The sequence below is a fragment of the Palaemon carinicauda genome, chromosome 15, assembly GCF_036898095.1.
Source record: "Palaemon carinicauda isolate YSFRI2023 chromosome 15, ASM3689809v2, whole genome shotgun sequence".
Taxonomy (NCBI): domain Eukaryota; kingdom Metazoa; phylum Arthropoda; class Malacostraca; order Decapoda; family Palaemonidae; genus Palaemon; species Palaemon carinicauda.
In genome coordinates this window covers 71,007,980-71,031,860 of record NC_090739.1, presented here as the reverse complement: position 1 = coordinate 71,031,860, position 23,881 = coordinate 71,007,980, and the positions used below count along the sequence as shown (strand labels likewise).

The 23,881-nt window shown below is 31.5% G+C and overlaps 1 protein-coding gene and 1 long non-coding RNA gene across 2 annotated transcripts in view; both read left to right on the top strand.

The window, feature by feature from the left end:
* Hdc (histidine decarboxylase) overlaps positions 1-23,651 on the top strand; it is a 181,231-nt gene extending 157,580 nt beyond the window's left edge. The window contains exons 10-19 of the mRNA XM_068388509.1: positions 1,042-1,108; positions 1,707-1,869; positions 5,759-5,829; positions 6,069-6,088; positions 6,264-6,362; positions 8,310-8,509; positions 9,051-9,184; positions 10,254-10,427; positions 13,857-14,033; positions 17,649-23,651. Of these exons, the coding sequence (XP_068244610.1) occupies positions 1,042-1,108; positions 1,707-1,869; positions 5,759-5,829; positions 6,069-6,088; positions 6,264-6,362; positions 8,310-8,509; positions 9,051-9,184; positions 10,254-10,427; positions 13,857-14,033; positions 17,649-17,878 (1,335 nt within the window). The 3' untranslated portion in view covers positions 17,879-23,651. The remainder of the gene's footprint in view (positions 1-1,041; positions 1,109-1,706; positions 1,870-5,758; positions 5,830-6,068; positions 6,089-6,263; positions 6,363-8,309; positions 8,510-9,050; positions 9,185-10,253; positions 10,428-13,856; positions 14,034-17,648) is intronic.
* On the top strand, positions 14,123-15,623 carry LOC137654310 (uncharacterized). Its single transcript, XR_011046587.1, has 3 exons — positions 14,123-14,187; positions 14,756-14,799; positions 15,594-15,623. It is a non-coding gene; the product is annotated as an uncharacterized lncRNA (long non-coding RNA).
* Positions 23,652-23,881: the final 230 nt, after the last annotated feature.

Here is a 23,881-nt window from a genome sequence, read left to right as displayed (position 1 = left end):
AAGTTTTATTACCTTAACGAAGAGGCAATGCTCCTTACTCAGCGGGTGCCTTTGGTGCCTCGATCGTCTTTTGACCGCATAAGTTGGGGATATACGGCCGAATGCACTCAGCTCGGCTCTCCCACGTCTAAGAACCAAGAGGCATTACTGCAGTTACCGGGGAAGGTTGATGTGCGCTGAGGCATTGTGCCGCGGTGTGATTTGCATAAGGGAAAGAATAACGTTTTTAAGAACTCTTTTTCAAGTGTCTGATGGATCATCGCCAAATCTGCTTACTAAGGACAGGTAGTGGGAAAATAAGAAGCCATAAAATTAAAATTAAAAAAAAAGAGAGAAGACTTCCGACGGAAGACTGGTCGGATAACTTGGAGGGAATATGATGAAAATGATCAGTAGGAAAGACGCTGATTTATGACTGCAAGGAGTTCTAAGATGATCTTTCTTGAGGAAATAGTAATATATTCTTTTCATATAGACAATATTGTCATATATACATGCATATATATATATATATATATGCTATTCATATGCATACGTATATATATATATATATGCTATTCATATGCATACATATATATATATATATATATGTGTGTGTGTGTGTGTGTGTATATATATATGCATATATATATACATACATATATACATATATATAATATATATACACATATATATATTATATATACATATATATATATATATATATATATAAATTGTTTCTAAATCGATCTGAATTATATAAAACTTTTGAAAAATTCTTGTCTACTAATAGGAATTTCTTACATTTGTACATCCTTCTCATGAAAACATTAATATGAAAATAATAATTCAAGACTGTCTCCTCTTAACATACATAGAAAACGTAAGGATTCACCAATCTATTGAAAGCAATTACTATTACCATTTCAATGACAAACTAAAGTAAGAACTTGAAAATCAAGCCACTAATGCATCTTTCAAAACGTAGTCGTCTTAACAACTCGCGGAATCAGAGCTTCACCTTTCTTACAAAATTATCATTTATTTGCTTCTGATTTTCAGGTCTGTGCGACACTTGGAACAACTGGATCTTGCTCTTTCGACAACCTGGATACTATAGGACCCATTTGTAAGTATCATAATTGCTGTTATTATTGTTATTTTTACTCTTGTTGATGATAAGGATAATGATATCTTAATGCTAATATCTTTACTGTCTCATTATTGTTATTACAATTTTGCACCTTCGTATGATGTAAAATCCAAAAGCATAATAATAGATAGCGTAAAAAATAAACTAGTTCTAAACACGACAGACAGACATAGCGAGAGAGGAAGATAGAGAGAGATAATACTATAATTAGATAAAAATGATAGATAACGCCGACCATGTAAAAATGGCTCTAGTCTACCATAAGTATCCTTTTAAGGTGGTCTGGTCTGTCCTTTTTTATATTCCTTGTCTCAAGCTAGCTTCACAAAAGATTATTTCTTTTTCTAAAATATTTCCAATTCTGAGGCAATAACTTATGCGAGCATATCAATTTTCCCTTTCACAATGGTATACGATACATATCAAAATTATTCATAACACCCCCTTCCTACTTTCAAGCGATATAAGCAGCTGTTTTGAGATATATTGAAGATTAATAGGAATGGCGTAGTATAACATCAATCAAAAATACTTCAGTCTCCTAATGGTTATTATTTCATTCTTCTTGGTGCAGGCCAGGAAAACGATATGTGGCTTCACGTGGACGCCGCCTACGCCGGGGCTGCTTTCATCTGTCCTGAGTTCCGACATTACATGAAGGGCATCGAGTATGCGCATTCCATTGCTTTCAATCCATCCAAGTGGCTAATGGTTCATTTTGACTGCACGGCCATGTGGTAAGTATAGGCTCAAAATTCCTTTTTTAAAGTCTCGGGCACTGAACGGCTCTGTCTGATACTTTCGTTGTTCGGTAAAGTCTTCGCGTAATAACTTGACTTCATCGTTTAAATTGTTTGCTGTTATTTCTCTAAATATAATTAACTAGAATGTTATTCAGATTTCAGTATTTGTTTTGGAAAAAAGTTGAAAAGAACCATATCATTAAGAAGTGGAGATCAAAGACTTCGACAATTAGATAGATAGATAGATAGATAGATAGATAGATATGGTCAAAATATCGCCCAAAAAGTAATAGTGATGGCAAGGTAAGAATAATTGCAAATGATAGCAAAACAAACATGAAGAGTCGTTCACTACATAAGTTAATGTCTTGGGTACGTGTCTCTTCATTCAGCGGAAGAGGTCTGATTGACATGTGATCAATAGTAACGTCTAGCTCTCAAGGTAAACACGACAGAGAGAGAGAGAGAGAGAGAGAGAGAGAGAGAGAGAGTATGTGTGTGTATTAGCCACAAAATGTAAATATTATTGTTTTTCATTATGAATGTGCCTGATATGAAAATTCTTTACGCAAACTTTTTATCGGGTAATGAAACACATGCAATTATTACAATAATAGTTTTGAGATACCAAACATATAAATAAACATACACACCCAAGCATAAGAAAATACACAGGCACACACATTTCTATATACATATATGTGTGTACGTGTGTTTCCATTGACAGAAACTGAAATAAGACAAAGATTAGTGTCACTGTTGTATCATACTTTCAAACTTATGTAAATGAGTACGGATGGAGGTATGAATGAACCAGTAACCGACGGTGTGTATATTTATATATATATATATATATATATATATATATGCATATATATATATATATATATGATGAATAAAATAACCCACAATGTATGAAAAATGAAATTTATTTAGCTTTCGAAGGGACCAAATTTTTGAAAAAGAGGTACAGAAAGTTTCGTAAGAGATAAAAAGCCCTTACGTCTTACCTCTTTTTCAAAAAGCCATTTGTTTTCTGAAGAGGAAGGGAGATGGTCCCTTCAAAAACTAAATAATTTAATGTTTTATACATTGTGGGTTATCTTATTTACATATATATATATGTGTGTGTGTATATATATGTATATATATACATACACACACATATATATACATACATATATATACATATATATATATATATATATATATATATATACATATATATATATATATACATATATATATATATATATATATATATATATATATATATATATATATATATATATATATATATTCAAGTATATCTATACTGTATAAGTGGTCATGTATTCATGTACGTATGTACGTGTTTTTATGCGTGTGCTGCACCAGTAAGCGAGTGGTAGTCTATGGTGAAACATGTATATAAGCCCATAGATATATACGTAGATACATAAACACTTATAGAGTATAGTTATATATATATATATATATATATATATATATATATATATATATATATATATATATATATATTCACACAAAACTTTACCATTAGATCCGAAAATAAAAACACCCACACTCGCTGGCTGATTCATACCACAATTTGTACTCAATTATGTTATGCTTAAAAGTATGGTAGTGACATTAATCTTAGGCTTATTACTGTTACTGTCATGGGAAAAACAAACACATATAGTATATATAAATGTGGGTGTCTATGTGTGTGCTTGGGTTTCCATTTACAGTATGTTCACACGTGTGTTAAAAGAGTAACTCTGAACTTTCATTGCACACAGATATGCGCACACAGCGTTACATTGACTGATAAAATGTTTATGTAAAGAAAATTTCATGAAAAAGCAACGTCTGGATCTCAGCAAGGAAAGGATGATTTTCCAGATGAGGTCTATTCATAATGAAAAACTATGAGATTATGTGGCCAATAGTCTCTCTCTCTCTCTCTCTCCTCTCTCTCTCTCTCTCTCTCTCTCTCTCTCTCTCTCTCTCTCTCTCATAGCTCCTTTGAGAGCAACATGTTACTATTGATCACACGTCGATCAGACCTCTTCCGTTGAATGAAGCAACGCGTCTCCAAGACAGCCAATTACGACGCCTTCTAATTCTCCACAAACTTTATTGAATATGTTTTTTGACCTCTGCTAATCTTTTTTATGGCTATGATCCTCCACGGTTGTCTAACTATCAGATACCTTATTCATTGTTTAAGATTTCATTATAAAAGATAAATTTGGCCTCAATAGTCTTTAGAATTTTAGTTCTGTCTCGAATCTAACCAGAGATCTTTTACTGATTATCCTTGAAAATACAGTCTTTGGACTATGCTCGTAAACATAATTTTGCATTTATTTATGTAAAGACATAGCTATGATTACATATCTATAAAAATAGATATGCACACACACACACACACACACACATATATATATATATATATATATATATATATATATATATACTGTGTGTGTGTGTGTGTGTGTGTGTGTTTGTGTGGGTATGCACGTGTGTATACTTGAGTTACTGTACATAGGCCTGACGTACAGTTATAAAAGTGCATAAGTGCATCTGTACTTTTTTAAACACGAAAAAAATGAATTAACGTGAATTATAGAAACGTGTATATTTTGCCCTATTTTTCTAAAGCTAGCCAGTGGGTGTCCAAGACATTCATGCGATAGTATCTTATGAGTCTTTGTATGTATATCACACCACACTGGGTAAGAGACCTCTTTTGCATATGTGTGCAGGAAAGACATATTGTTATCAGGCGAGGGGCTGCTGTTGAAACGACTGGGTGGGGGAGTGGGGAGAAGGGAGTGCGGAGCATAAAGAAAAGGAATGTTGTAAAGAAGCGTATAACGGGAGAAAAAAGAAAGGGAGGGAAAGGGTTAGCCTGAGAAAGGGAGACGTATGTGCTCATACGGTAATCTATTCTTTGCGTACATACTACTTTTTATATTCTAATCTATAAAATATTTCGTTCTATAACACTACGGTGTTTCCTTGCCAAGTTTCACTATCAATAATGAAATGCAATGCTGTAATGTCATTATTCTAACATCCCTAATGAACATTGTTTTTTAAAATGGAACGAACCAAAGGGCTGTGAATTTATATAAAAAGCTTCCACGGAACACAATCCCCTCATACAAAAGAATAGCGGTAAGCAAAAGAGAAAGGGCTGGCACTAAAAATATGCTATTGTAAATTGAAATAAAAAGATTTTATTTGATTATATGCATATATATATATATATATATATATATATATATATATATATATATATGTGTGTGTGTGTGTGTGTGTGTGTTTGGTGTGTTTTGTATGTGTGTGTACCTAATGACATCAAATATAAAAATGAATAAGTAGAGACGAATTTAAATAAATATACGTTTTTGCAGATACCTAATATCAAACATCAATGGGCAATATAACATTAAACTAAATTGGTGTCTTAATCAATCAATGTACAAAGAATGCTTAAATGCCTTCTCAAGTATGGATGTGCGAACCTAAGACTAATGAAAGCCGGAATGAAATGCTATGGCACAACCAAAAGTTTCAAAACAGTGGTCATGTGGCTAACAATAAGAGGATACGATCACCTGCCGATAAGTGTGAATAAAGATGCGCTATCTAATTAGATCAAATTTCTTTGAAAGTAAAGATGTTGACCGTCTTAACTACGTGACTAAAATGCTACAAAGCCATAATAAATGGTGTCATGAACTAGCATAGACCACTTTAAGTAAAATATCTCAACCTCACCAATCTTCGCAGCCTTTTGATAGTGAATCCATGTATTATGCTGAAAATTACTTTCTACTAATCGAGAATGAATTTAATTATTTATCTTTTTTCTTTTTTCTTCGAACAGGGTGAGAGACAGCCAGGCGCTTCATCGTGGTTTCAATGTTGATCCTATCTATCTTCAACATGAGAACACAGGTTAGCTCGTAATTTGGTAGTTCTGTTTCTTCCAACCGATTTGAATTCTCAAAACAGATATATTCCATAGCTTTTTATCTTGTCTATGAAAATTACTTTATTATGACAATGGAATTTATTCTTCAAAGAAAACGTGATATGCTTGTTTTGTTCGCTTTTGACATATGTATATAACTTTATAATGTTTTTTCTGGAATTGTATGTTATTGACAAAACGTCTTTTCATTGTTCCCATACAGGCCTGGCTATCGATTTCATGGTAAGTAGATAACTCTTTCGTCTTTGATTGCTCTGAAATAATTTGCCAAAATATTCTTAAAGAAACATTAGCATTTTAAAAGAAAAATCAATAAATTTATCATAGATCATATGTACATATCAACGATAAATATTCTGAATATATAATCACTTATATGGATTTACTCTCACTCAAGCACTGGCAAGTAGGATTGAGCAAACGATTCCGCTCTCTGAAGCTTTGGTGGGTTATTCGGAGCTTCGGAGTTAAAGGTTTACAGAAACACATTAGGGAGGTATGGTCAACTATCTATTTCATTCATGTAGCGTTTGTAGTTGTGTGAACACATCCAAGTACTTTCCTTATTTCTGTAAGAAGTGATATTGCGTGAAGTAGATTTCTGTAAGAGATGAAGGTAAATATGTTTTATATATATATATATATATATATATATATATATATATATATATATATAAATTTCTACCTCATACTTAGGATCGAACCCTAACCCCTTCTAATGAAAGGCCAGGTCGATTCATACCATGTCACCTGAGGCCTCTGGTGACATGGTTGGAATCGACCTGGCCCTTCATTAGAAGGGGCTAGGGCTCGAATCCAAGTATGAGGTAGAAATTTATTTCTATTTGAGCATGAGATTGTGTTGATATTTATCCATATACATATATATATATAAGCGTAGCCATCTCATCCCATAATACTAGAAGATTTGAAACCTAGGTGTTTATATACATATGCACACACATTCTTTGCTAAAAGTTTCATTCTCTAAAAAATTTTGTATAACTAAAATAATTGTAAGTAGACATACTTCAGAGCCAATGTTGCTTTTCATTCTTTAAATTTTCATTTCATTTTGAGAATAACAAAAAACATTTCGTTTTCAGCTGTTTCAAGAGTAGAGATGCAATGAACTTTAATGAGACTGGCGTAATGATGGAAAAATTATTATTGCAAAAACTCTATTTACTTTTTTTACAATTAATAACCACTAAAAATATAGCTGTAGCTATCGGTAAAACGAAAAAAAAAATATACACGTCGATGACATCATGAAACGTCCAAAAGACGTTATTCCATCTCTGCAAGTAGAACGAAAAACGAGAAACATCCTCTTAGAAAACGTATGAGGAAGGGCATTCGTACATGGAAAATACATTAAGTTTAACCGCATATTGTCATTCAGATTCCAACATCCGGGAACCCAAGCCTGTTGCTCTCCCTCCCCTACAACGGCTCTCCCTTGTCGCTCGTGGACCCCCCTCCACCACTCCGAGTACATTCTTGCTCGAGTGACTATAAAGGCCAATGTCCTATCAAATAGCATGAGCATGGCTGCCATATCAGCTCTTCTTCCATGTCCATGTAAATAAGAAATAGGTAGGAAAAACATTCGTAGGTTTAGGAAAACTCTCCCTGGTCGTGAGTCAGGGTCCTGGCAATACTGAAATGCGAAGTCTGGAAATGTCGTATATAATATTGTGTCGCATGCAATAAGTGGACTTTGCCATACTTTATTCTATTTTTAAATGCTTGCACACATTCACCAGCGCATGCACGCATAAACACATAGACACACACACACACACACACACACATATATATATATATATATATATATATATATATATATATATATATATATATATACATATATATATGTATATATGTATATATATATATATATATATATGTATAAAGAGAAAGATTTTACAATGTCTTATCCCAGTAAGATAGACCCTTCCTGCCTTCAGAGAGTTTAGTAATTGGGTTAGCAGACCATTGCTATTTTCTTGGCACAATTACCTCGCATAATACGTGTGTGTGTATATATATATATATATATATATATATATATATATATATATATATATATATATATATGCATATATATATATATATATATATATATATATATATATATATGTGCGTGTGTGTGCGTGTGTATATGTACATATACATATATATATACATATATATATATATATATATATGTATATATATACATATATATATATGTGTGTGTGTATGTATATATGCATATTCATATGTATATATATGCATATATATATATATATATATATATATATATATATATATATATATATATATATATATATATATATGTATATAAAGTGTGTATGTGTGTGTACGAATATGAATTCCAAATATGAATTTTATATACAGACTGTAACTGTCCAATTCGTAAATCTTGTCTCCACAGAGCGTAAGATTGGCAGCCAAGTTCGAGGCTTTCGTAAGATCAGACCCCAGGTTCGAGATCCCGGCTGCTCGCCACCTGGGCATGGTCGTCTTTCGACTGAAGGGCGAGAACGAGCTTACGGAGAAGTTGCTGAAGAAGATGAACTCCGAGGGCAAAGTGCACTGCGTGCCTGCCTCCCTCAAAGGGAAATACGTCATAAGGTTCGTATAATTAAATTTCATAATATCTTTAACTCTAAGTAATTTGGTTTAAAGATATCTTCACTTTCTCTATAGAATTGTTTTTGAACAGTAGTAGACATTTTACATATATACCAATAATATTTTTTGTATTGACAAAGTGAAACTTTGTGGGTTTAGTTTTTTTATAATTCTATTATTCTAATCAATATAAAAAAAACTATCACATAAAATTCATAATAATCTACATAGAAACTATTTTTTTTTTATTGACAAAGTGAAACTTCATGGGTTTCTTATATTATTTTACTAATCTAATCAATATTGATAATCATTACCTAAAATTTATAATATTCTGCTTAAAATGATCTAGCTGCACATTATTCTTAAAAAAGAATAGTGATATAACTGAACCGTACACATCATTCAAGTCATATCCTTACGTACTAACATGTACAATACGTGTATAGGGATACATATAAAAACGTAAATCCCCTTCTTTCGTGCATTTTCCCTTACCTGTCTTGAACACATTCTTAGCAACTTTCTCGTTGCTTCCTAGGTTCACCGTGACTTCCCAGTACACTACAGTAGATGATCTGACTCGCGACTGGAATGTTATCAGGGCCACAGCTTCCGCGGTCCTGTCTCAGACACCAGCAGGAGAGGAGCACAGAACGCGAGTCTTCCTTAAGGGCAAGTATTGGCTGAATATCTCTCTCTCTCTCTCTCTCTCTCTCTCTCTCTCTCTCTCTCTCTCTCTCTCTCTCTCTCTCTCTCTCTCTCTCTCTTTATATACATACATATATATATATATATATATATATATATATATATATATATATATATATATATATATATATATACATATATATACATATATATATATGTATATATATACATATATATACATATATATAATACATATATATATATATATATATATATATATATATATATATATATATATATATATATATATATAATGGCTATTTAACCTGAGTCATTTCTTACCTAATCAATATTGTACCTTAATATGTTATATTACCCATATGATATCATATCTATGAAGTGACTATATTTAGAGGGATCCTATAACTTCCGATGTCCAGCATTGCTTTATCTAACAACATTTGTATGTTGATAACTATTTGTGTGGAAACTAAAACAACATTCTAAGATGGCGGCATCTCAAATAAAGTAACATAATTTCTTCAACAATAAGTAATGCAATTTTTAACTATTTTTCGTTTTCAAATTTCAGCCATTTTTTTTCGGAGGTAGATATAGATACCTAATATTAATTTGTGATCGTTATATTCTCTTTATCGTTAGATATATTCTCAATGTAAAAACAACCATTTTCGCTAAAATTGAAAGTTAGTTAATCAAACTAATTTTCCTCCTGCCAAGATAATGTGCGTCGACTGAAATCCTTTTTACGTGATAATGCTGTAAGTCATTTAGTCTCAAGTAGTGGTTAGCTTCACAAGCCTTTTGAAAGAACCCAACTTAATCAGAATTTTCTCTTGTCAAATCGTTTGAAACCGCCATTCCGAAATAGTTAATAGCTCTGCCAGTAGAAGATACTATGCATCATAGTAATCATTAATTTGTAATATATTTATGAATGTAAATGCCTAATTCCATTACGATAGTTTATAGATAATACTTCCCATTGAATTTATATTCCATTTGTTGGTTATATCTATCTTCCCATAACGAACCTCTTCGTGTGACGCCCTTCTTTCCACTGTCTCTATAGACACACGCAAGAATCCAAACTTTGGAACCTCACTATTGTTGGCCAATTCGCCAATGTCCCCCAAGATCGTCAACGGTTCATTCGCTGCTATCTTTGACAACAGCGATGTTCTATTTGAGTTTGCTAAGAAATTGCAGCAGCTCAAACTAGATGTCCAAGATTCGCCAGGGAAAGGTATGCGTAGATGAATGGACTGCTCGGATAACGTGTAACTCTTCGTTCGTATTACAGTCTTGTTTTATTTTTTAATTGTTCGTTCATTTCCGTATTCCATTTTATGTGCGTAATAACAGTTGCACGTTTAGAAGATTCTTTTTTCTTATTTATTTATTTTTTTTTTTTTTTTTTTTTTTTTTTGCCGCACGCGTTGCATAACTCCCATAGGCTGTCTTTCATATATTTTTGATATATCAGATATTTTTTTTTTACTTTATGTCACGTCTGCATGTTCAATATCTGTGCAATAAATGTAATTTTTTTTTTTATTTTCAGGTTATCTTTAAGATGTTTTATTTTCAATTATCATTCAGATTCGCATGGTTTTGCTTATTCTCGAGTAAGCATTTTGATTAAAATGTATGGTGAAATTTATAAGTGCTTCTTACTTATTAATAATATTTTTACATATTCCTTTTGTAAACTTTACAGTGATTACTTTGTTTCATGAACTTCAGTGCTTTGTATTTTTTGGTTTTAAGTTCCTATAACTTGAATAAAGATTCCTAGAGTAACGATCCACTAATATAACGCCTGCTAGACATTACATTTGAAATCAATCTTCTTAGATTCTCAAATCCCTAGTAAGGATCTATAAGGATACTGAGTAATCACTGCCACTAAAATGTTCAACATATTTCTATTCCTCATCTTGCCTTATGAAATTCTAAATTAATTATATGTATGCCTGAATTTTCTCTTTGATGTTTATGTTACATGACCAAATGATTTTTAGTACTAGTTGTGATAATTTTCACATGTAGTAATATTTTGTTGTAGTTCCCTACAACCAAACTCCATTTTTTTAATAAACATTGTTACCTTTCATGTGCTTTCCCTGCATTCAGTTATACGCTAATTATGTGGATTTTTAGTAGTTTTTAGCAAAGTTCTAATAGTGGCCCCTCCCCAGCCCCGCCCTAGCTCTACCTCCTGAAGACCCATCCCATCCAGTTTGCTCCTTTTAATTGTGCTCTTTTTCTATCATTCATACTTCATTATATCATTCATTCCTTTTAGAATTAACGTTTATATTCATAATGCTGACAGCGAAGGTCATCAAACAGGGATAGAATGAAGGTGAGATTGAGATTCTGCCAAGACCTACAGAATAGGACTGTAAGGACTCTGGTTCAGCCTTCTGTTACATAGAAAGTGACGAGGTAACTTCTTAGCCAGTCTTTCCTTCAGCTTTCATGGCCGCGATTGCATGAGTCCTTTATATTTCCTCCTAAAGAAAATACAGTCTTGTCCTACTCTGCGTTCACTAAATAAAAAATAGATGTTCTTAAGTAGTATTGTATATATCCTCCTAAAGGAAATCTAATCTTGTATTACTCTGCGCTAACTAAATATAAAATATTATTAAGTAGTATTACAAAGATCGTTCCTAAATCATATAGATGTGCTCTGTTTTCAGAAGTTATCGGCAAGAATTAACGTTTGTACGATTTCTTTACCGTAAAGCTTCTAGCTTTAGACCATCAAGTCTGTTTTTAGCAAATAGTGTCAATATAGTAAGTGTGCTTTATATGTTTGGATGTACCCTGCTTGAAAAAACAAAATCTTTATGCGTACAAATAAGATTAAAATACAAGTTTGGTAGTTTTGGAAATACAGAATGAGAAATAGCACACCCTTTACTTCATAAAATATCTCTAAAAATTGAAACCTTTAGAAATCTAGAATAATCTGATACAGTAAACAACTATCAAATCATTAAAAATAAAAGGAAATAATACAAATTAACGTCCTTTCCGCATCACTAGCAATCAGCCCTTGATCCCAACACAACACCCACCTACTATCTATTTCAAGGCCCATAACACCCTCCTTTTTTAATATAACAAATGAACTAGGCTTCTGATTAATGTGAAACCGAAACTACCAGAGTTTTAGACACCGACTTAATATGGAAAAATGGAATCAAGCATCTACTTTATATCAAGAAATGTCATCTCAATTTTGTGGGCGTGGTGAGAACAGAAATTAAGACTTGGCAACTAGGCGCAGAATGACGTGGAGCCTCGTGACGTTTACACCTGCCACGCCCCCCTTTCTGTATAGTTATCATTATATCAGTACAATAAATCACACACACACACACACACACACACACATATATATATATATATATATATATATATATATGTATATATATATATATATATATATATATATATATATATATATATATATATATATATATATACCTTTGATAGAGATGAGGTGTTTTTTATTTTTCAATGCAGGTATGCAATCATTAATGGGTTGAAGTTATGGAATGATTGTTGAGGGGCGCACATAATATGATCATTATAAACATTTCATAAGCCTGAGGATTGGACGGAGGGAAAGGATAGCAACACTTTATTAACCATGAGTGTAGTATACATAGTAGTATAGCAGTTAACATCTTTATGATAAAGGTTACAAGATTGAAATAGAATATAGATATACATACATAAGTAAATGAATAAATATATATACATATATATATATATAGAGAGAGAGAGAGAGAGAGAGAGAGAGAGAGAGAGAGAGAGAGAGAGAGAGAGAGAGAGAGAGAGAGAATCTGATAATGCATAATATTCAACTATACATGTCCGTGAGGGTACGCCATTAAACATGGCAACATGATGCCAGCCTATTCAATCCAATCTTCAGTTTATTGTTGTCTTGTTCCTTCTTGTAGTATGTTGAGAGTCGCAACACAAAAGCATTACAACAGCCTCTTGGACAATGGTGAAGCATTCTAGACATGATATAAAATGCCAATAGTAGGCAGTAAGCAAGGCGTCAGCAGGAGCCCCTGTCAATGTCTATATCTAACAGGCGTGTACTTTGCGTTGCATATCACCCCTCTGACTGCCATCCAAGATCTTTATTTTTTGTTTTCTTTTTGGTAAGAATTACCTATTAACTAAAAATTTACACAAGTGAAGCTAAAAAGGAGTTTATTCAAACATAATAACTAAACAGTATCTTTAGATTCTATCAAAGAGCAGTACAATTTACTACAACTTATATATCATTTGATAGCCATACAGAAATGGGGCCACGTCATGGTCGACACACGTTATTCTACGTCTAGTTGCCAGGTCTTAATTTCCGTTCTTACGATGCCCGCAAAATTAAGATGACATTTCTCGATATAAAGTAAGACAATAATACGCAGTAGATGCCTGAATCCATTTTTCTTAATTAAGTCGGTGTCTCAAACTCTGGTGGATCCGGTTTCACATTAAATCAGAAGCCTAGTTTATTAGTTATATAAAAAAGAGGGTGTTATGGGCCTTGAAATCGATACTAGTCTAGTTAGTCCTTTTTAAACATCATTCCAGTAAATTTCCAAACAGAAAGTAGGGACTAGTGCCTTTGTTCCAGCAATGCGGCGACGAATCAAGGGAATGCTGATGGCTGGAAAGCAGTATTCGCTGGATTCCCGCATGGACATAGTGACGACGCTGGTCAGCTCAGCCAAGACGGCCAACGGGATGCCCACCATGAGGGAGAACAGTGTGGAGACGGAGTACTATGAGCGCGGAGAAATGTTGGATTCAGGTATTGGGCCTCTTTTCCTCTTACTTTCTCCCGTTTCCCTTCGATGTTATCTTTAATGATTTATTTTTGTTTTTTCTCTAAAATAAACAGACGGCAATGATGAAGGGGCAGGCCCAAGTGGTCTCCAACAAAGTAATCGAACCACCCCCTCTAAGTAAGTAATTTTTTTTTTTTTATCACACTTGCACTGAGACGTAAGCTTAAGCTGCCAGATGCATATGTACAAAGACACACTCGTATACACGCACGCACGCACACATACATATGCATATAGGCATATATGCATATATATATGTATATATATATATATATATATATATATATATATATATATATATATATATATATATATATATATATATATATATATATATATATACATACATATATATATATATATATATATATATATATATATATATATATATATATATATTTAAATGCATTAATTTTTTTTCATAATTATATTTAGTTGCTTATTATTGTTTTACCTTGTTTATCAAAAGATTTCATTCTCTTCAGTTGATAAGTTGTTTCCTTAATCTCTCGACCTATTGTTTACTTTATTATGATTTTCACAATTCAGATTGATGATTCAGTTGACTTTTATTTATTTCATTCTTTAAGTATATGTTTATATTATTTGTCAGTTTATAAGCGTATGAAATTTTCCCTCCTGTGTTTTTTTTTATTCTTTCTTTTAATGTTTGACTCTCTTTAAGGCATCCGAGCAGAAGAGTACTGCGAAGTGCGAAAAGAAAATGTGGTAAGTGGCCTGTATAGTTCCCATCTATCAGTTTTTGTTATTATAATTCGAAGCATCTTAGGATCACTTTAACATAAAATTACAAATATTTTGGCAGTACTTAAGCTATGCTTAAAATGTCCACGTCATCTAAATCCTTCGTTTGATTAGGATTTTGCTGAGAAGAACGACTTCAATAGCAAAGCGGAAAAATATATATGATAAATTTCTTCATTAAGAAGAGACTTTAATATCCTAGATAGAAAGATAAATTATCAAAGAAATTAATGTTTTCCATGCCTCTTCAAGTGTGGTATAATGATCACAAGAATTTTGACATTTCTTTTATTTTGAGAATTTGGGCTCAGACAATGGAGTTGCTTTTACGCCTGTTTACATATGATGGGCACCAAAACCCAAATGGTGGTCATGGTCATAAAACTTGCAAGCAACTTTAATCCTTTATGTTTATATTTATATATATATATATATATATATATATATATATATATATATATATATATATATATATATATATATATATATAATTACTGCTCTCTAGAGATATCACTAGCAGATGCTCTCGAATCTAGATCTTTCTTTTCCAAAATTAGGCTAAATATTATTAGACCTATTTCCTGATTGAAGTTGACACTGAACTTACTGTTGCTTCACGAAAGTTATATATTATTTGTGTGCATCTAATACTTTTATTTGATTTTGTTTATCATAATTCTTTCACTTATCACACATCTTTTAACTTCTCTCAACAATTTATGTTTTTGCTTCAATTTTTCTTTTCTTTGTTTTTAAAGATGTCGGCTGGAGACTCAAAACCGTCTGTGGTAAGAATGACTTTCGTGATGTTGTTAGTTTTCTAAAGGCTTGGCAAGAAAAAAAAAAGGGGGGGCTTTAATTTTTGTTTCTTGTGTTATGAAAGATATATCTCATGGATTTTATTTGCCTTTTTTCTTGTTTGTTTGCTTGTTTTTTTTATTTTACTGTTAAATCAAAACTTACAGCTTTTATGTTAATTTAATTCTTTCAGCCATAAACTTTCGCTATTATTCTGCCAATCAACTCATCAAAATTGCATCTTATAAAAATTTATTTTTTGTATTTGATGAATTTTATTTCAAATTCATTCACAATTTTTGCTTCTTTTTTTTCTGTTAAATTTCATATTGATATTGTAAATCAAAATTACTACTGGATTTCAAACACCATTTTCTGTTTTTGTAAATTGTGTTTGCTAGTTTGTTTGTTTTTTTTTCTACAGTGAGTTTTGTGTTTTGCTAAGTTTTCCTTTTTCTTTGAAAACTCAGTCGGGCATGGTAACAAGAAGCATACTTTTTTAACGAAAGGTAAGGCCATCTACTCTACTTACAAATGGGATATTTCATTGATTATCAGATATAATTTCAATTGTTTTATTTAAATGCATTAAGAAACATTCTATTTACACTTATTTTTTTTATTATCTTATTTCTACTTCTATATTTTTTAATTGATATATAATTTCATATGATTTTTATATACATTAAACAGTTGAAAAATAAGTATTTTTTTTTCACAAAAGAATCACTTTCCTTTTTAATTTATTTACTACTTCTGGCAACAATGATGATCCCTGTTTTTCATTTATCTGTAACACCATAATTCTTTGAATTCTAGAGGTTATCAGACTGCTCGAAAATGGGACTATTTATGTACATCATCCTTGAGCTGCGAGAGTAAGTTTGATTTCAACTGAATTCTTTGTACTAGCAACATACAGGGCAGTTTGGATTACTAACAAATTCTCTCTCTCTCTCTCTCTCTCTCTCTCTCTCTCTCTCTCTCTCTCTCTCTCTCTCTCTCTCTCTCTCTCTCTCTCTCTCTCTCTCTCATTAATTTTCAGGTGGATCTGTTTTTGACATTCTGTTTGTTGAGGATAAAGGTTATTTTTCCAAGGCCATGTATAGTTTTCTCCCTTTTTCAGTCGTAATTAGTGAGTATATCTTTAAAATCTCTCTCGTAGGCCTATTTCAAATCTTCTGACTACCTATAAATCTATGTTCTTAATCCCCAAATATGTATTTCTTAAAGATAGACTATAATGGAATAAAACTTGTTTCTTAAGAATTAGATGCTAATTTATTTTCTCATTATACAACGAGAATTAAATTCTACTATATATTCTTGTCAAGGGACTTTGCTTTGACTTTTTTTATCCAAATCTTAAACATTGTGGTAGTTACATGATTATTTAGAACTAATGATTTATTGAAGAATTTGTACTTTGGTGATTAGATAGAGTGTAATGATATGTACTCCCTTTTTTTTAATGCTAGTATGCATTCACACGAGTTAATTTATATGTATGTATGTATGTATGTATGTATGTATGTATGTATGTATGTATGTATGTATGTATGCCCAAGAAATTTATGTTTGAATGTATATTCAAAATTCAAATTCAAATTCTTTATTTCAGCTGTAGAGCCATATACAAAATGTAGAGCCATATACAAAATAATAGTATGCCAACTCTGTTAGGCTCTGTTCATTTTGAGTATGCCTTCATGCTCTTTAATTTTTGTATGAAAGAATGTATGCTTGTGTTGTTACCAACGAGAGTATTATAAGAGACGTGATAGTATATTTACTGTTGATTTTAGTGTGTATTAACGGTATATAAGATATGTGTATGCACGTATGTGTGTGAGAGTGCCTAAAAGAGTATTAAGTATACGAATGAGTGTCAATGTTAGTTTGTTTATTACCATTCGTAGCTAGTGATGCGTGAGTGTATATTATGGGTGCGTGTACTATGTCAAACTCTTTCACATGATTACCAGACACTTAACTCCGACCTCTCTTTGCGACAGCTGTGCAAACGGATGACATGTCCAGCCCTCATAGCCGAAGACGTTCCAAGAGTGTAGACGACAGCATATCTGTTCCTGACCTGAAGGGGGTGATCCTTGACGATGCCATCAACGAGGCTGACCTGGAGGAGTCGTCCTCGCCCGAAGCTGAAACACGACATTCGATGCGCGAAATGAACGGGAGGGCGAATTCCTGCCATCAATGCGGGGCTTCAATTCCGACGATGTAAAAGTGAATCAAATGAAATAAGGAGATTCCTACTTTTGAAGGTCTTCGTGGAAAAAAAAAAAAACAGCCTCATTTGAAAGAAAAGAAGATGAAAATAATGAGGAGTTCAAGAATGGGGAAGGGGTAATGATTGATCATATGGTCATGTGATTATATATTATATTTTCTAAGCACAGCTCATATGGACAATCCCTGAATATATTTTTTTTCATATTTCAAGATTTGAAATTCTTAACTTCCAATGTAATTCAGGTTTTAAATTTCCAGAAAGAAAAATATACAAAATCTGATTTTGTCAAATGGTAAAAAATCTTGAATCATCTGGATAAAAATTGTAATGCTTTGTAGATCTCTTATGATGTTGAAAAATTTATATCATTCTCAAAAATGCTTTTGTGCATCGCTAAAATAATGAAAAGAATCATTACATATCCTGTTCCCTTCATATGTTATTCCCGGTCTTTCTCTTCCTCAGGAAAAAGAGACCTAGTTTCTAAAGTCCTATGAGATACGTAATCATTTGCTCCATTCATTTGTGTTTCATCGATTCTAATATTGTAATAGATATTGCTAATTTGCGAACTGAAAACTGATATGGTGGTATCCTATGCTACTTACTTTAATTCTTATGAAGAATCCTTGTACCTATGGATAATGATATATAAAGAAAAAATATAGGAATGCTTTCTAAAGTCACAATTATGAAGAAAGGTATTTATAAGATAATATACTGTATATCTAAAAGAATATTTATTATTGCAACTATTGTTATTATCATTGTTATTATTGTTATTATGATTATTATTATTTATTTAAGTTAATGGCATTTTATTGTGACTAAAGCTGTGTTTAAAAATTATGTATACGACTCCTTCTCAGCCTCGCCCCCTTTCAAAGCAAGGAGAGAAAAAAAGGGTTCATAGTAAAGAAAATGTCAACTTCAGATAGTTTCTAATATTTTCTTTTTAAACAAACCTATGAACACACATATATATACCTATATATATTCATGTATATGCATATATATGATAATAACTAGTTATTTTGGAGTAAATTTGGTAATATGCGTCGTGTATACTTTTGGTCCACTAGTTATAATTTATTTTAAGCATAGTATCTTGTTTGTATTTATTTTAAGCATAGTATCTTGTTTGTATTTATTTTAAGCATAGTATCTTGTTTGTTTTTATATTCAAAGTAGTATAGTATTGCTTGCTTTGTTTTTTTCTTCTTCTTGAAACAGTGATCTGTTTCAGAGCTGACAATACTTTTTTGGGAGTAGTTTAGCTTCATAGAATTGGCAACTCTATGGGGAAGTCTATGAGTTACATCATTTAGTTATCAAGTTTTCTGAAAATCTCTTAAATGGCGTGTGTAACTTAACAAAGCCTTCAGCAATTATTCGGCGTTCGGCAAAGATCACCAACATTGAGAAAATATTAATATTTCTTCTGAGAACTGGTTTTCTGTACTTCAGATGGCTTGTTTGCCACTAATTCACCTTTGATTAAAGATGTACAGTATATAGAGGCTGCACGGAATACCTCTACCATAGAAATCTATTATTACTTCCTTAAGCTTTGACTCATAAAATCTTTTTTGCAAGAGATGGATAACTAATTAGATTTAACTAATTTGAAGTCTATAATTTGTAATAATTGATTCCAAATCCTTAAGTAAAGAATATATTTCTATTGTAACAATTAAAAGATTTTAACATTTCGAAATTATTACCGATTTGTTTAGCGAAAACAGCAATTCTGACCAAATACCCATTATTTCTCAAAATTCCTTCGAAATAAGTCTTGAAATTTAAGTATGCAAAATGTTAACGCCGTTCTCGAGATGATCAGACATCTACTGTAGACTTAGTTTCATGCAATTTCATTTGCTACTGAAATTTTAATTTTCAGGATAAAGGTCTCTCAACTTGAAGAATTTCTTGGTAGCCTTGATAAAGAGAATTACTTATTATTCGATATTTCGCCTAATTCATTTATCAAAGTATTTATGAAATTGTATTTCTTCATATATGTATGTAGTGATAAACTCACTATTGATTTTCGATGCAAAAAGTTAACTCCGTTCTCGAGATGATCAGACATCTAGACTTAGTTCATGAAATTTCATTTGCTACTGATGTTTACTTAACTATAAGAAGAAAGGTAATTTCACGGTAACCTTAATAAAGAAAATTACTTATTATTTGATATTTAGCCTAATTCATTTGTTAATTTTTTTATGAAATTGTATTTCTTCATATATGTATGTAGTGATAAACTCACTATTGATTTTCAATGCAAAAAGTTAACTCCGTTCTCGAGATGATCAGACATCTAGACTTAGTTCATGAAATTTCATTTGCTACTGATGTTTACTTAATTATAAGAAGAAAGGTCATTTCACGGTAACCTTAATAAAGAAAATTACTTATTATTTGATATTTGGCCTAATTCATTTGTTAATTTGTTTATGAAATTGTATTTCTTTCTATATGTATGTAGTGATAAACTCGCTATTTACTTTCGATGCAAAATGTTAACTCCGTTCTCGAGATGATCAGACATCTAGATTTACTGTAGTTTCATGAAATTTCATTTGCTACTTTTATTTACTTAATTTTAAGAATAATGGTCTCTCAACTTTGAGAATTTCGTGGTAAACTCAATAAAGAGAATTAATTATTATTTGATATTTTACCTAATTTATTTGTCAAAGTATTTATATAATTGTTTTTCTTTATATATGCATTTAGTGATAAACTCATTATTTATTTTGAATGCAAAAAGTTAACGCCGTTCTCAAGATGATCAGACATCTAGACATAGTTCATGAAATTTCATTTGTTACTGATTTTTACTTAATTCTAAGAATAAAGGTAATTTCACGGTAACCTTAATAATGAAAATTACTTATCTTTTGATATTTGGCCTACTTTATTTGTCAAATTATTTATGTAATCGTATTTATATATGTGTGTACTGATAAACTCACTATTTACTTTCGATGAAAAATGTTAACGCCGTTCTCGAGATGATCAGACATCTAGATTGTTTCATAAAATTTCATTTGCTACTTTTGTTTACCTAATTTTAAGAATAATGGTCTCTCAACTTGAAAAATTTCGCGGTAAACTTAATAAAGAGAATTGATTATTATTTGATATTTGGTCTAATTTATTTATCAAAGTATTTATGAAATTAGATTTCTTTATGTATGTATGTAGTGATAAACTCACTATCTATTTTCAAAAGTTAGTCAAATTGACACGTTGAGTAAGACTATTAATACGATATTTATTTATCAAAGCAGGTAATTTTATAAACACAACTCTGAAATTTAGTTTCTAAAAATAGCTTTATTACATTGGTTTATCATGTGGTTTATTTGCATCAGGTTAAAGTCAAGTTATATAAAACCAGATAGGTTCAATAATATCTTTTTTGTTTAAAATATATTTCAAATTACAAGTCTAGTACTTTATTGGGTTTTTTTTTATCCAAAAAGTCAACTGTTCTCATATTTAGATTTTTGTATAAAAACTGATGACTATGTAAGTTTCTTCTTATTTTGGTTGATTATTTTTCTCATCGTTTCTAATTTGAGTTAAATCTATTTTCATCTTTAAGATGATATTTTCTGAGTTTGTAAATCTTGAATCGCAAAATCTTCCTAAAATCTACACCACAATTCATACATCATTTGTGGATAATCCTGTGACTTATCAATAGGCGACCTTTGAAAATAAACTGCAAAACACATTGTTCACATTATCAAACTGTTATGTATAAATGAACTCTTACACCTTGAGTATTAGATGATAAATGACCTTGTAAATTTCAATGAATGTGTATTTGAAATAAGTTTAGCCTTACCTTTTATGAGAAGAAAAACTCAAAGCGTCCTACATTAGGATAAGCTAATTCCACTTATTCGCGAAGTACTTAAGACCAAAAGGAGATAGATTTATCCATACCAAGAGTCTGTTAATACACTCTTCTCCAGTGGTGACTTTTCCATTCCTAAAACTCATTCTTACTCGAATGCAAATTTCCTAAACTGAACACTGTTAAAAATTATAAAACCATTTTAACAAAGTTACCTTCTTATATCTAAATCGGAGGTAACAGAAATTAAGTTTTTGTTATCCTAATTATTATTTTCTGTTAGCATTTACTACAATAATGAATCATAAATTCAGATGTAATTATCTCCATGTAATCAGCTGAGCTCTGATTAACTATTGTCCAGTGTTTAGATGGCCTGTGTAGACAGTTTCTGTGTGTCAGTGTTCTGATATTATCTGGTCCTTGCAGCTGGACTCAGCAGCTGCTGCAGAATAAGTTCGATTCATAAGACCTTATAGGAACTTTGAACTTAGCAGCCACTGCAATGCAGCTGCTGACTTTCACTGTAATTTCAATCCTTAGTTATTTTCGGTACTGTAAACGTACATGTGGACATATACATTTACATGCTTACGCATGCATGCACGTATAGGTATATGTATTACGGTCATTTTGGAAATTTGGGCATTTTACAAAATGCCCGGCCATTATGCAAAAAGATCAAATTCGTAGCCACTTTGCAAAATGACCAAAATATCTCGACATTTTGCAAAAGTGCTAAGATTTTGGTCCATTTACAAAATCATCAGTATCATCGTTGGTTAAGTTAGGTTAGCTACGTGCTGATTGGACAAAATCACCACGTATTTGGTGTTTTTGCATAATGAAAGGGCATTTTGTAAAATGACCAATTTTCCAAAATGACCGTAACATATACACATGTATTGTATGCCAATTGTGTTCTTATGTTCCTTGATATACAAAGACAATAGTTTTCACCATACTAACTCTATAGCATTGTGTCTTTAGGGCTCTATGACACCGCAAATATTTCCAGCTGAGCTGTAAATCCCAGGTAATCCCCGTAGGATAAGACTTGACCTGTAGAAACGGAGGTGCTAAACTTTTTACGTTGTTTAGACGAAGATCAACATTTCTTCGTTTTTTCTTTTTTTTTTTTTTTTCTTTGATGGTAAAACACAATTCACATGTAATTTTTTTTCGTGACAACAAAATTTTGTTGGTTTCAAGGAGAACGGAATTGAGAGTAAAGTTAATTTCCCTTATTACTTAACATTTGAAATATACCTCAAAATTGATTTTTTGAAATATTTTCAATACCTTTAAAAGAGCTCTAAAATTAGTACAACACTGGATTCTTTTCCCAATACGTTAATATTCTGTCATTTTGTATATTTAACTGGTTGCATATGTTCCATTAGTTTCTGGAGTTTTTTTTTTTTCTTTCTAACACGAGTAAAATTCTATTTACAAGGATATACTCTCCGTCTTTCATCTCGAACCTCTGGCATACACTTGGTTATTATCCCCTTACTATATTCTGAAACTTTATAATAAACACAGAGGTCACTGTATTCTTAAGTATTTCTAACTTTATTAAGACAAAAATGAAGAGGTTAAAACACCCATAAGTTCATTGCTGCTTGATATCTTATGTATGTATTCTCTGCCAGCATGTCATAGAATTTAGGCGTGCATATATGATTGCCAAAAGTATTGTGCTGCTTCAGTGTGTGGCAAAGTAACGCTGCAAAGACGTCTTGTCCATTGTTTTGGAGAGGAATATATTTAGTCCTTAGGAGATAAAAGCATATGTTGTCGACGTCTTTATGTCTATCACCAAAATATGAAAGAAAGACAGATGTATTTTAGCCTTGGATTAAACTGATGTATAAAGGAGCTAATAAAAACAAAATAAAAATTTAAAAGATGACTTTTATTCTCACATATTTTAGTCAATTCATAACAATATTAAATAGAAGTAAGGAGAAATAGTGGATGTTTTTTAGCAATGTGTCTATTTCCACACTAGTCTACGGGTCTCTCTTTACGGATTAAAAATCAAAGGATGAATCCATTAATTTACTTTCTGAACCAATGATAATTTAATATTGGATTATAATTTAAAGATAAAA